Source organism: Physella acuta, unplaced genomic scaffold, assembly GCF_028476545.2.
Source record: "Physella acuta isolate Inbredline_101_S28 unplaced genomic scaffold, ASM2847654v3 ptg001125l, whole genome shotgun sequence".
NCBI lineage: Eukaryota > Metazoa > Mollusca > Gastropoda > Physidae > Physella > Physella acuta.
The window spans coordinates 29,170-44,181 of NW_026732642.1; the positions used below are offsets into that span (position 1 = coordinate 29,170).

The 15,012-nt window shown below is 31.4% G+C and overlaps 1 protein-coding gene and 1 long non-coding RNA gene across 2 annotated transcripts in view; one reads left to right on the forward strand and one right to left on the reverse strand.

Annotated features, from left to right (window-relative positions):
- On the forward strand, positions 1–14,967 carry LOC131956044 (AP-1 complex subunit gamma-1). Its single transcript, XM_059320396.1, has 23 exons — positions 1–115; positions 5,377–5,452; positions 5,636–5,845; positions 6,030–6,154; positions 6,272–6,413; positions 6,536–6,632; positions 6,852–6,928; positions 7,047–7,142; positions 7,285–7,365; positions 7,468–7,566; positions 7,708–7,763; positions 7,884–7,997; positions 8,120–8,260; positions 8,350–8,404; positions 8,632–8,844; positions 8,991–9,118; positions 9,658–9,762; positions 9,861–10,011; positions 10,170–10,320; positions 10,487–10,570; positions 10,988–11,148; positions 11,423–11,521; positions 11,683–14,967. The coding sequence occupies exons 2-23, from the start codon at positions 5,438–5,440 to the stop codon at positions 11,782–11,784; spliced, it is 2,502 nt and encodes an 833-aa protein (XP_059176379.1). The 5' UTR covers positions 1–115; positions 5,377–5,437; the 3' UTR covers positions 11,785–14,967.
- Positions 9,916–15,012, reverse strand: part of LOC131956049 (uncharacterized) — a 5,876-nt gene continuing 779 nt past the window's right edge. The window contains exons 2-3 of the long non-coding RNA XR_009388929.1: positions 10,427–10,578; positions 9,916–10,003 (exon numbers count right to left, since the gene is read on the reverse strand). This is a non-coding gene — a long non-coding RNA (uncharacterized LOC131956049). The remainder of the gene's footprint in view (positions 10,004–10,426; positions 10,579–15,012) is intronic.

Sequence of the window (15,012 nt, forward strand, 5' to 3'; positions counted from 1 at the left end):
ATTTTTTTCTGCGAGTAAGACGCCATTTTCGGGCTCAGTACCGATACAATACGGGATTTTTAGCAATCTCAGTACTAGACACCCCTTAAAATTGTGCTATAAACTAAAGATTGAGGTATATTCATATCGTTTGACTAGATATGCATTAAAACATAAACATACTTTTAGTTAAAGTAGTTTAACTGCTTGTAGTAGGCCTATTCTTATTATTTTAGTCATTTCTTTTTGACAAAAAGTTTTAGTGGAGGAGTGTGTACCCCGACTGTACTGTGTACTTTACCGACTGAAGACAAAAACAGAATCTAGATTCTAGACTCGAATTTTATAATGTAGACTATATCTGCAAGATCTCTAATTTACTGTAGGAGTACGAAAAAAATCTAGATCTAGAGAGTGACAATTAATTAGGTATTGTTTTAGGCCCCCCTACTCTGTTTTAGTTTTAATTAGGTACTAGGATAAATTTTCAAAATTGGGTTTTTGGGGAAACAACTACTACAGTTAAAAGGAGCAGAAAATTACAATAACAGAACCGTTTTCATTTTTGATGTAGCTCAAACGGTTAAAAAGTTATGATTTTTTTTCGTATTAAAAAAAGCGTTTTTTTTAACATAGGATTTTTTTCAATTTCTGTGTTAGAATTTTTTAAAACATTTACTAAAATTGTCATAGCCTGTAAACCGTGTGATCAAATTTGTTATAACTTTGTAGTAACTTAAGTTATCATATATGTTAACATAATAAAAAATAAAAAGAGAACTTCATAGGTAGAATTCTAAAAAAAACTGGAGGTGAGGAGGGGACCCCCTTGTTTTTGCATTCACAGTGCTTTCATACAATCACAGTTTAAAGTTAAACTATTTGAAATATCAAGCTGAAAATTGCTCAGAATGTGTGGCTATGGATGAGATCATTAATACCATCAAAATATTGATCATAATTTGAAAGTTTTTTGTTCAAAGAGCAAATGAGCTGATAAATTATGCATTTGTACAAAAACCGAAATCTGGTTAGTGTAAAATGGAAAATGATGCCAAATTTGAACTTTTAAGTATTTATGTCTCAAAATTGGCCTGATTGTAGTTAACCCTAAACCTAAATAGATACAATCAAATTGTATGTTTTAGTTATATATGTCTGCCTAAAATAGGGGGTGGAAGAATGTACCCCTCTATATTTTTAACACCGAAACTTTTCACACAACTCAAAATTAACTCAAACTATTTAAAATATCAAGCTGAAAACTGATCAGAATGAAGTTCTGTAAGTGTGTCTGTTAATATTATATAAATATTGATATTGGTAAGTTTTATTAATGGTTATATGTGAATTCTAATTTTTTTTAATATATGAAACCATATTTTAAACTATTGTAATTTGTTTTAGAAAATTTAGGATGAACAAGTTATTTATTTCCATCAAAGAAATTTAATTTTCATCACTGTTTAATATTACATTATTCTTCCTTTGCCTGTGCTGTAGAATTGCAGTTTCTATCTGAAATAATGAACATTACTTTAGTAACATGTCATTAAAATAAATGAAACATAACTAATTAGTAAACTGACCAACCACTGTAGACATACGGTCATTAAGATCGACTTATTAAAATTCCCGACAAACCCCTTGACATCATTAATGACTTATTGTGCGTGACAATAATTCCCGTCATTAATGCTCACGTCAATATGTGCTTGACAATAACTCCCGTCATTAATGCTCACGGCAAACTGTGCGTGACAATAACTCCCGCCATTAATGCTCACGGCAAACTGTGCGTGACAATAACTCCCGCCATTAATGCTCACGGCAATCTGTGCGTGACAATGACTCCCGTCATTAATGCTCACGGCAATCTGTGCGTGACAATGACTCCCGTCATTAATGCTCACGGCAATCTGTGCGTGACAATGACTCCCGTCATTAATGCTCACGGCAATCTGTGCGTGACAATGACTCCCGTCATTAATGCTCACGGCAATCTGTGCGTGACAATGACTCCCGTCATTAATGCTCACGGCAATCTGTGCGTGACAATGACTCCCGTCATTAATGCTCACGGCAATCTGTGCGTGACAATGACTCCCGTCATTAATGCTCACGGCTATACAGTTCTAGAATCTAGCTCTCGTCAAAATGGCTCAAAATAAACGCCGTAGATAAAAAAAAAACTAATTTTGTTAGTATTCAAGATCTAAAAAGTCCACAACATTAAAGAAGAATTCAAATAAACAGGACTACTGCGTTTACAATCAGAACAGAGCGTTGAAAACTTGGAATACTGTTTTAAATCCTTCATTATAAACTACGGTAAACGATCTTCCATAAGTGACGTCATTAACCCTCCCCCTATCCTCATTGGTACACTACGTCACCTTTCTTAACCCCAACCCTCGATGCTCACGTAGAACAATGTCAACCTCGGGTCAACGCGTCGTTCAGTGACGTCAGAGGACTGAGGACAGATTCCCGGTGAACGCAGTTAATTGGGGGGGGGGGGCATAACCAACAATAATAATGTCAGTTTCGCGTGTTGGTTTAGTAATTAGTAGTGGGCCATCCATACAATAGATCTACATGACGTCACGGAACTGGAGTCCACCGTACTTACTCAACCCCCCCCCCCCTCCCAACACCCATCTCCTATGTGCAACACATCATCCAAAACGTTATGCCCTCTCGGTCTCAACCTTAAACCGACCGCTAAATGTATGCGTACATGACAGCATTTCAAATAATAAAGTATATAGGCCTAAATAAAGAGTCAATGGGGAATGTGCTATTATTTTCTAGAACTGTCAATTCAAACGATATAGTGATATTAATTAAACAAAGTCTATACTAAATAATAAAAAAATAACTGAATACAGTGTAAATTGAAAGTCATATTTAATAAGTCGGTAGTGTTGTTAGCGTGATCGGGCTAGGCCTCTCACGGTACTTCCGGCTTTCCTTTCGTTTTGAGCCGTAACCATCAGAAATGGCGAAGTACATACCTTCTTGGGGAGTGAACCATTAACAATGGGAGCAACTTAGAACTCTAAATTAATAAAGATAATACGTAGAAATGGTCCCTATGTTTGAGTCTCTACATAAAGTGGACGTGTCTTCAATAGTTATTTTGTAATGAATAAAATAAACTTACCTTATTTTCAAAGAATAACTCCTCTTTTTTGGGTCCAGTAGAAAAAACAAAAAAAAACAAACAAGCTTGATATCCATTTATCTCCTTAAAACAATCATCACAAGAAAAATGATCACACGGAAGCGGCGAATTAAGCAAATTTTCGAACATCGTCACTCGCGCGATCGCCGAAAACGCAACAGCCTGGTAACGGGAGAAAAATCACGCCTCGGACGCCGCGGCGCGAGCGCAATCCTAGTACCTAGTTTTAATAAAAATACTAAAATACTTAAAAATAGTCAAATAAGATAAAATTAAGAAATCTAGATCTAGAATCCCTTGATTAAATCCCGGTTAGGACGATTATAGATACCGGTGTCCGATAATAGACGCTTCCATAAATGATAAAATAGGTGTATTAGGTTGTTAGTAGTATTATAATCTCGACTAATTTTATGGTTAGAAATTAGGGTTAGGCGTATGTATGGTAGGACCAGGGTTGGGGTTAGGGACAGGGTTAGCATTGACATTAGCCAGCCATGTGTTTATTTAGTTAACTACCAGTAAGCTAACACCTCTTTTTTAAAGAAGATTCCATTTTCGGACACCGGTGTAAAAATTCTCCCAAAGATTAGATCCTAGGACCTAGACTAGGCCGAATTTTAAATTTTTTGGCATAGGGGCCCTAATGATTATGATTAGGCCTAGTGAATTAGGCTACTAATTAATTAGGTAATTACTAAATTAGTCCTAAAGGCCTTAAAGTAATTTATGTAGGCCTAATTGCAATTAGATTCTATATTGAATTGTAAGTACTAAACATTTTAGAGGAGAGCTCAATAGAAGTAGAAGAGGCTGTAGGGGTCTAATGACTATGCAGGTGATACTACTTTGTAATTTTAGTACACTGCCACTCATCATAGGCCTAGCTAGTATCAGCTGACCTAGAGACTTTTTTTAAAGAGATAGATCGCTTCGGCTATAAGCTCATAACAAATTATAGTTTGATCAACTATAGAATCCTTTGGAGAACGAACCTCTGCATGACCTCATCCAACTTGTGGGCTTGTTTCATTGCATTAAATATAAACTCAAAACAATAACATAAACAATCTCATTTAAATGGGTCAGGCCACATACCACGCATGCATAGTGTTGTGTGTCATGCCTTAATGACACTGTTTGCATCATTAAAAATTTCCAAAATACATCATCTATCATTCTCATAAAATAGTTTATTTTAATTTGAATAGCATACCAGGTTTTAGAAAACTGAAATTGTGATAACTGAAAATTGTTTTGATCACTTACTTTATAGGCCTAAAGTTGCATAAGGTTAATAGCCTTTCACTTTTACCCCTTCTGGGACATAGCCTATCAACAGGCATTTTCTAAGCATCTCCATTCTGGGCTGGTATCTTTCACAGTCCCTATCTTCTTCCAGGATAGGTCTTCCTCTGTCTGCCTGTATTTCTTCTACCCTGTGCATTCTTGGTGAAGGCTTATCTTGTTATGCCAAATGCAGGCTTACTGAGTTTTCTCTATTTTCTCTGAAGAATATTATCGTCAGTTGGCTTGTGTGCTGTCGTTTTATTTGTAATGGTGTTAGGCCATTAGATTAAAGAATCTTTCTCAGAGAAAAAAATACTCCTAGTTTGTGTACACTCATATCAAAATAATATAAAAAATCAAGTCATGGATAGTCCTTATTTCTTGAGACTTAAACTACAAAGGTTTAATGTAGTTCATCTAGGCTAAACATAGAGTGGTGGGCAGTATTCAAAATATCCAACTAATACATAGAATGGCACATTCTTATTTTGTTCATTACAATATCATATTTTGCAACATAGGCCTACTTAATCACAAATATCAAGATGTGGTTAAAATTTAAATTTTACAATAGCATTTACTCTTTGAGTGTATATTTAAGTTATCTTTCAATCCAAATATCAGACTTTTGTGTTCACTTTATAAGAAATCAATCTTTTAGATTCAACCTTATTTTAATGGTAGATAGATTTATTTGCTGAAGATTTTCAAATCAAGTAGTTTTTGCACTAATACATTACTGGGCCTAAGTTGAGTTTTAAAGACTTGTTGGTGTAAATAATTTTAGAACTTATAAAAACATACATTTCAGATAATGTGTACTCATTATTTTTCACATTAAAACTAATTATTTCTTATAAATCAAATTGTTTTTTAAAATAGTACTTTTAGGTTCATGATGAATGTTGTTTTCATTTCAGAGCTTGCAGTAACGAGATAAGATAAAGGATTTCATGATAATAATCTTTAGAGAAAAATAAAATGAATGTTTTAAAGGTTTGTGGTTTTCATTAAGCTACATAAGCTATAATTTTTAAAATATGATTATCATACAATGAAACATTCTTTTTGGTTAAAACTCAGCTGTTTAAGCCTAACAATTTTTTTTTTAAAATTTTCTTTTTTTTTCCAGCAGCAAATTAAGTCTTTAACTTAATTTATTGTGCTTTTTCCTAACAGGCGGTGAGTACACCGGTTCCCAAGCGACTACGAGATCTAATAAGAGAAATTCGTTCTTCACGAACAGCAGCAGATGAGAGAGCTGTAGTTAATAAAGAATGTGCAACAATTCGAGATTCATTTAGAGATCAGGATAATACATATCGCTGTCGCAATGTTGCCAAGCTTCTTTACATACACATGCTTGGTTACCCAGCACATTTTGGTCAGGTAATAACTAAATAATGTAATGCTTGGTAATGTTAGTTAGAAAATAAGTAGTTTGTTTTGTGTGTTTTAAGCTTGATTATGCTATTTTTCTTGTTCTTTTTGTTTTCTGGTTTTTGCATTACAAATATATATTGTTTTATTCCTTTTTTTTTCACTACAACCCAGTTCTTTTTTTTTTCCTTAGCTTGAATGTATGAAACTTATTGCTTCACCAAGATTTACTGATAAAAGGATCGGGTATTTAGGTGCTATGTTGCTACTAGATGAAAGACAAGATGTTCATCTCCTAATTACTAATTCTCTGAAAAAGTAAATATTTACATTAATTTATTATGTATGGACTTTTTAAAATGAACTGCTGATCATTAAAATGGAAATGCATTGTGGATTGTTGGCTATTTAATTACGTTTGAATTATTTTTCCAGTGATCTTGGTCACCAGACACAGTACATTCAGAGCTTGGCATTATGCACTCTTGGTGCAATCTGCTCTACAGAAATGAGCAGAGATTTAGCTGGAGAGGTTGAGAAGATGATCAAATCTTCAAATGCATATATAAAGAAAAAGGTTTGATAATTTTGACTACTTTCATTTGCTGTTCATTCTTTATTATTTACTTTTCTTTCTTTTTGCACCTTGCTATTTATTTTTGAAAAAAAATTGTTAATTTTATTATTGCAATATTTTAGGCTATTTTGTGTGCTTTCGGTATCATCCGGAAAGTACCAGATCTTATGGAGATGTATATCCCAGCAACCCGGTCACTTTTAAATGAAAAAAATCATGGTAGGATTTTATTGTCTGAAATATTAATTTGCTTTTTGAACCCTCTCAAAGCCATGTTCAGTTGGGTATACTTAACATTTTAAATTATCATTTTTAAAATAATAACAAAATTTAGTAAAATAATTTGTCTTTTATGGCATCATTTAGAGTACCAAGGTAAAATATAATAATGTGCTAAATAAAGTTTGACATGATTTAATGACAAAATTTTATTTTTAGGTGTCTTGTTGACAGCTGTCTGTTTGATAACAGAAATGAGTGAAAAAAGCCCTGATACTTTACATCACTTTAGAAAGGTTTGAGATGTACTATATTACAAGTTTATAGTGTGAATCATGAAATATAATGATTATTACTATACACTGATACCTTACCATTCTTTAAAATTATTAACTAACATCTATTACATTTCAGTTAGTTCCACAGTTGGTCAGAATCCTTAAAAACCTTATTATGGCAGGTTACTCACCTGAACATGATGTTTCTGGTGTGAGTGATCCATTTTTGCAGGTGAGCCAAAATTTTACCAGTAAATTGCTGTGTATCATTGATGATCAAAACTATCTTTATTTCCTAAGAATTTCTTAAGATAGTCAATGCATTGTTTTTATTGGAGGTTAAATTTGTCACACATTATCCCCTTATCATATAGGTCAAAATATTGAGGCTGTTGAGAATACTGGGACACAATGATGCAGAAGCTAGTGAAACTATGAATGATATATTAGCTCAGGTAGTTTTTAATTAGCTCAAAAATATGTATTTATGAAAACTGAAAAAAAAACCATTAATACATAGTATCATATATTATTTAAAAAAAAATTTCTTTCCTTAGGTTGCAACCAATACTGATACTAGTAAAAATGTTGGACATGCAATATTGTATGAAATAGTATTAACTATTATGGGAATCCAGTCAGAAGCTGGTCTAAGAGTATGTAGTCTCTTTATATTTACAAACTTTCTACAGTTAATTAGGCCAAAACATTTTAAAAAGAGTTGTTGAAAACTATTAATCTTTGAAATCAAACAGCATGATATTTTACTAATAATTGTATCCATTTTCATTTTTCAGGTTCTTGCTGTCAACATTCTAGGCAGATTTCTACTTAACAATGATAAAAACATCAGGTACATAACTTAAATGATTTTAATTTGCCTGACAGTCAAATTTAGTTTTTTTACTTATTAAGTTATGATTTATTTAAATATTTGATAACTGATCAATACTTGTATGTATCAATGTTCCAGATATGTTGCTCTAAACACCTTGTTGCGTGTTGTCAGTGCAGATTATAATGCCGTTCAAAGGCATAGAACAACTATTGTGGATTGTTTGAAAGATCCTGACATATCTATTAGAAGGTAATTTAATTGTGTTTGGCTCTTTGCAAAATAGCAAGCTTGTTGTGCAATTAGTTAACCTTTTTATGGTCGTCCTTGCTTCTCAAGATTTAAATATGTACGTTTCTTAAAATTGTTTACAGGCGAGCCATTGAGCTATCCTTTGCTTTGATCAACCACAACAATGTCAGGGGAATGATGAAAGAGCTGTTGTTGTTTCTTGAAACCTGTGATCCAGAATTCAAATCTGATTGCTGTTCAAATATAGTCATGGCTTCAGCAAAGTAAAATAGCTTTTCTATGGCATACCTTTGTAATTTTCTTTTGCTCCCTTTCTACTTGTATATTTTAAAATGTTTTTTTCTTTTAATAGATATTCCCCTAATAAAAGATGGCATATTGACACAGTTTTGAAAGTGTTAACAACAGTAAGACTTTTTGAAATTAAAAACATAACCTAACAAAATAAATTGAATAAATACTTAAAATTATTAAAGTGTAACAAATACAAATAATTTACATTTATACATTGGTTACCAACAGTTGATCTAGTTAACATAGAAAATAACTTCTTTCACCTATTATAGATCACATGTGCTAAAGTGCTCTTTTAATTTAAATATGTATTAAAATTATCTAATGCCTTGTATCTCAGGCTGGCAATTACATCAAAGGCGATGTGGTGACTATAGCCATTCAACTAGTATCTGAAACATCAACTCTTCATGCATATTCTGTGCAGCAGTTATTCAGAGCACTACGCAGTGATATTACTCAGCAACCTTTGGCCCAAGTAGCAGCATGGTGTATTGGAGAGTATGGGGAGTTAATTAATTCCAGTAGTGTAGAAGAGGAAGAACCCCTGCATGTAAGAATTCGAATTGAATAATATTGAGAAAAATATTTGAATGAACTTAGTTTTAATGTAGCTCACATGAGGGATATTATAATTTGGCCATTTTCTCCACCTTGTTCAAGGTGCAAGTTTTAAAAAAAAATGTATTTCTTTTTTAGGTAACTGAAGATGAGGTGATAACTTTGCTTGAAAGAGTATTGGCAAACAATAACTCAGCTGTTGTAACTAAAGAGTATGTTATCACAGCACTAATGAAGCTTTCCTCAAGATTTATAAACAGTTCTTTGTAAGTAATTAGTATATATTGCTTAGACAATTTAATTAAAAAATTATAATTTTACCATCATTCTTAACATACACATCACCCATTAGATGACACGATTGATTTGCAAGTCTTAATCTTGGCCAATCAAATTGTGTTATTTTTGCTAATTCCAGGTTATCTACTACTGATTTTCATGATTGGTTGGTTGTTACTTTTTTTGTGTGTGTGTGTTAATAGTACATTTTTTATTAATTCCACTAAAACTGTGCCTACAGAGGGTCAATCAATAACAGCTTTATTTAGTAAAGTGATTGAATCTTATTTGTACATGACGTTCAATATTTGGCCAAGGCATATGAAGAGATAGTGTGCTCAGTAATATGCCCAGCTACCATAGTTTCCTTTATGTGAATCAGGTACTTATCAGACCTAAATGCACTGAGGGGTGTCCTACAGACTCGAGTCTGAATTCCTTAGGGTTTGTAGTTAAGTGCTCTATCACCCAGATGTGCTGTCCCCTAAATGTAATAAGCAGTCTTGAAAAAAATCTACAATTTCAGGCGACTAAGGCAGATAATTGCACAGTATGGTTCAAGTACAAATGTTGAGCTCCAGCAACGTAGTGTCGAATACTCAAACCTGTTCACAAAATTTGATCATATGAGGTAAATCTACAGAATCTGTTTATTTTTGTTAATAAGGATTTTAAATTGTATGCATAAATTTTCTATTATAATTTTTTTATAAAAAATGTTTATTTCAGACCAGCATTACTTGAACATATGCCTTTAATAGAGGCTCATCCACACAGCATAGAAGTGGGATTCCAAGAAAAGCAGGATGAGCTGCACCTTCTGACAGATTCATTTTCAAGGACTGTTGCACACAATGCAGCTCCTGGATTACCTGCAGAAGTAAGTAAAGTAACTGCCCCTAAATGTAAAAAGTACCCATTTTTACCCATAATTATGAAAACATCAACAATAATTTCAGGGCATAAACAAATAAGGCTTGAAAATTTTAAGACAAATGTTAACACTACAACATATTTAAACAACTTTGTATTTTCCAGAATGGTGATATTTTAGATATTTTATCCAATGGTTCAGTTCCATCATCACATGTGGATTCAATGAAAAATGGTGGAGGGGCTTCAGATCTTCTTGACTTACTTGGAGATTTAGGGACAGATGTGTCACCTATACCAGTACATAATAATACAGGTGATTTTTTTCCTGATTTTAAAATCTGTGCTTTTCTTTGTAGGATAATCAAACCAGGCTATAAAAAAAAATTATAATCATTTAGATACACAGATTTATCAATTACCATTTTTATAGAGATGTACTGAAACAAAACATTTTAAACATTTCTCTCCTGACGTTTTAGTTTTATCACCAGTCAGCAACAATCTTTTGGATGGTTTCATGCAGCCAGCAACACAACCAAATGCTCTTGTAAATGGGACATCAGGTATGATACTGTTTGGATTAATGAAATACATTATTGTTATAAAGTAAGGAACTAACAATTCTAAACTAGTATGTACTACATTTTTAAAGTAAAGTTCTGAATTTTTGTTGGGTTTTTCACTTTTTCCACACTCTGATGACCCAAATCTCTTCAATTACCTATGCTTTTTTTAACAAATCAAAACTGAAATGACAACGAACTAGGCCCAATTTTTATTCACAATATTAAACTAGTTAAAAAATATAAATCCTTTTATCATTAACAGACTTAAACTATTTACAAAAAAAGACAACTTTTTATAAATCGCTAAAACCTGCTTATCTGCTGTTTGTCGTTATTAATTTGATGTTCAAGCACTTTCAAACTCATATAAACTGATTATTTTTAAATGAAGTTGACCATTTGCTTTGGTTCTAGCTCTGCCGGTTGTAACAGCTTTTAACAAAGATGGACTTCTAATAGAATTCAATTGTCAGAAAGCTAACAATGATGCCACCAAAACTGTGATTAATATGAAGGCAACTAATTCCTCTCCATTCCCAATGCTAGACTTTGTCTTTCAGGCCGCAGTGCCGAAGGTAATTTTTATCATTTGTTTTTTAACCATTGACTTGCATTTGGTGTTCCAATGAATACATTTAAATTGCTAGCTTATATGTAGAAAACTATTTTCACATATGAATCTAGTTTTATTCTCTAAATGCTAATACTCAAAGATACACTATTAAATGTTAAATGTCTTCATTTAAATACTTGTACTCATTTATGGTATAAAGAGTAAGTGAACAGTTATTGGCTCTAAATGTTTTTGCATAACATTTCTGTAAAAATATTAATAATCTTATGTTTCAGTCATTCCAGTTAAACCTTCAGTCCCCCTCAGGTAACAGGCTCCCTCCAGTTAATTCAGGGCATGTAACACAAGTTATACAGCTCAGTAATCCACAGAAGGTTGGTTACAGCTTTCTTTTTAGATTAAAATTGACTAATAACTCATCAGCTTCCACAGTTTTCTACTTCTTTTCAAAATGTTATTTAAATGCATTTATTGAATGTACAATTTACACATGATTAAAGAAAATAATTACTGATTTTTTAAAATGTCTTTGCAGCAACCCATACGAATGCGTTTAAGAATAACCTACACACAGAACGGAAAGACAGTTAATGAGATGGGTGAAGTCAGTACATTCCCACCAGAGCTTTGGCAATAACATCTTGTAACATTTTATGTTTCTTTTTTTTTTGGCTGTGAGAATGGCTGAATGTCAGAAAATGTGTTAATGTGAGAAAGTTTGTTGGGTTTATGAGTCGTCATTGTAAGTAAATACTTATAGTAACAAGAGGAAAATATTGTAATTGATTAACTAAGGAATAAATGAACAAATAATTAAGCGAGTCCCTCAAAACTATAGTATGTACATTTTAAAAAATATCTTGGTTCATTATATATTTTTAAAGCATGCAATTTTCTTTTTAACTTAGCATTCAATCAGAAAACATTATAACCTGCTGTAGTTAAATATCACAGACTCTTGTATTTTCTTACGCAAAATATTTATTCAAAACTTGGTTTAGAGGGTTTAAAGCAGTGATTTTATGGTATTTCTATGTCTGTTAAAGCAAACACATAACCAGTCTATGATGAAAAATTTTGAAATATTTAAAGCAGTAAACTTCTAAGTGCATTTTTGATTACCTTTAAATGCACAACATAAGTATATAATATTTGCATAGATCATTTAATTACTCATTTATTAAATTGTTCTTACCTCTCTATTTTAAATTTATTTTAGTGGATTTTCTTGTCTTTGCTATTTTTTTTAAGTTGCTGTATTTATATATTTATTTTCAAATTAATTGCCCACTATAAACAAAATTGAAGTAACCCTTTATAGTACTATTATTTTCCCACCTGTTAGCAGATATCAATTTTATAATACAATTTAATCTTTATGTCTGCCAGTAACATTGAACTTGAAGTGAATGTTGCTTGATTCTTGAGCATTTGGATGGGCATTACAGCTGTTTAGGTTTTGGACTAGCAAATACTATAAATGTACTGAAATTATATTTACATTTAAGTGAAACTTTTTTCATCTTCTATTTAACTATAATAAAATTAGCCACACTTTAATCACTAAGATATTTCTTATAATCACATTAAGTAATATTAGATTATAGATATTTAACTGCAAAAACCTCTGCTCTTAAAAGGCCAGTCAAAATATCAATCATGAAAATTGACATAACATTCCAAAGATTGTGTTAGTGATATAACAAAAGAAATGAATGCTTACACTGATTTCATCTTGTTAAGCATTGGATATTTTTTTTTAGCACATATTTTGTGAAATTCCATTTTACTGTGGCCATTTTAGTACATTTCACTTGTTTTGGAATGTAAAACTTGTTAATTTCTTTTGAGGTTGTGATTGATGCAGTACTGATTCTCTTGGGTTTTTTTTGTGTGTGTAGTTGTGTTGATTGAAGGTAATGGAAGTATAGAAATCTGTGGTAATTAATTTAAAATACTATGCATTTGTCATTTAATAATAATTACATTATTTGAACTTTCATGGCTCATCAACCTTAATTAACCAAAATATCCAAGTTTGTCATATTTACTGTAGGTCAATTTTATTTATGAAATAGCTTTACCCATTACATTTTTGCATAACACCTGCAGTTAATAAATTATGCTCAATATTAGTATTTCTGAAGTCATTTAGAAATTGCTGGGAAATTTTAATAGAAATGTTAAGTCATTTGTATTTAGTTTTAATGGTAAATTATAATTTTCATAACAATTGCATAAAAAATGAATCATGTTTTATCACTGTGAGGTTGCCTTTTTGATGCTGTGATGAAAGTATGAAATATGTTTTTGTGATCTATTTCATGATTGTACATAATTTACTTTAAAAAAATGATTGAGCACTATTTTCTGTGTCTTATACTTATAAATATGTTTGCTTACAATAATTTAAAACATGTAGCAAAAAAAATTAAATTAGTATCTATGCTATTGAGAAGAAACAATTTAGTTGTACATTGCTAGAAAGTAATGTGTGGGTTTTATAAATCTAATGGTTTTATTTTAATATGACAGTATTTTTGTTTCACTATATGCTGCATGTTAGGAAATCAAATTTCAACCAATTTTCAAATAGCTTTAAAATATTGAATCTTTCCACATTTTAGATTGATAAAATGAATCAAGTAGTTGGCTAAAGTTATTTTTTAAAAATACTTGTAGATCACATTGAATTAAAAGATATGTATTTAAAATTTGTATTTTATGCATTTATAGTTTTCTTTGGATTAAAAATTGTATAAACCAATCTGTAAAATTTGTGTGGGCTACAGTTCAATCTTACATAATCCAAAGTTGTACCTACATGAAGATTTGTAAAATTTTTAGGGTCTGATAGTGTGTGATTTAAAATAGACTAATTGTGTAAAACTTTCTTTTTAAACATGCCCTTATTTTAATCAAAGACCCAAGGTTAAGCTAGATAGGGCCCACTTATTTATTTTTATTCTGTCATTGACTTTCTTTTTTCTAGGTCTGTAAAAGATATTCTTAGATTTCATTATCACTTTTGTTTTACACAATTAAGAGATTTAAGCAAGAGAAAAAAATTTACATTTCCATACATATATACATGGTTTGAGAAAAAGTGTTTTGAATGATACTTCACTACTAATAGTTAACTGATTAGTATCTTGTTCAAATAATAATATAACTTGCTCTGTTTAAATTTGGGAGTGATTGTGAATTTTTTTTCTATTACACCATGTATTTAAAGTATTTTTTACTTCTAGAAATTGTTTGCTTGTACAGTATATGTTATGGCTTAGTTAATTTTGTTTCCAGTTGTCAATTAACTGAGCTGTTTTGTCTGTGGATTGAAGTCACAAAAAAGCTGAATGAACCAAAGCATGTAATTAGCATGGATGATGTTCCACAAGGTTTCTTGGGAATCTTTTGAACTTAGAACATAATTATTTAAACTGTGCACTGAATAAAAGCAGTGTAAGAGAACTAATTTACAGTGCAGCTAAAGTTTGGTGATGGCTTATAGTTTGTGATTTAGTTGTGTGGTGTGTAAACCACATTATTTTTAAATGATGGTTTAAGTTATTAAACTTCAATTGTTTCTCTGTTGTTTTTGTGTGTGTGTGTTTGTATTTACAGTGGATTAACTATAAAAAAAAGACAAAAATGTTTTAGTTCATCTTTGTTAAATTGTGTACATATATCATGTTCTTGCATTGAAAGATGTATTTTTTTTCTCTTGTCTGTTTTATTGTCATACTTGATGCCATGTACATTGTCTTCACTGCGTAATTTAAGATAAACATACAATGGAATAAATAAATAAATAAGTTTGTCATGTATTCTATTGTATCTACCAGAAATAAAATAGTTCTCTTAG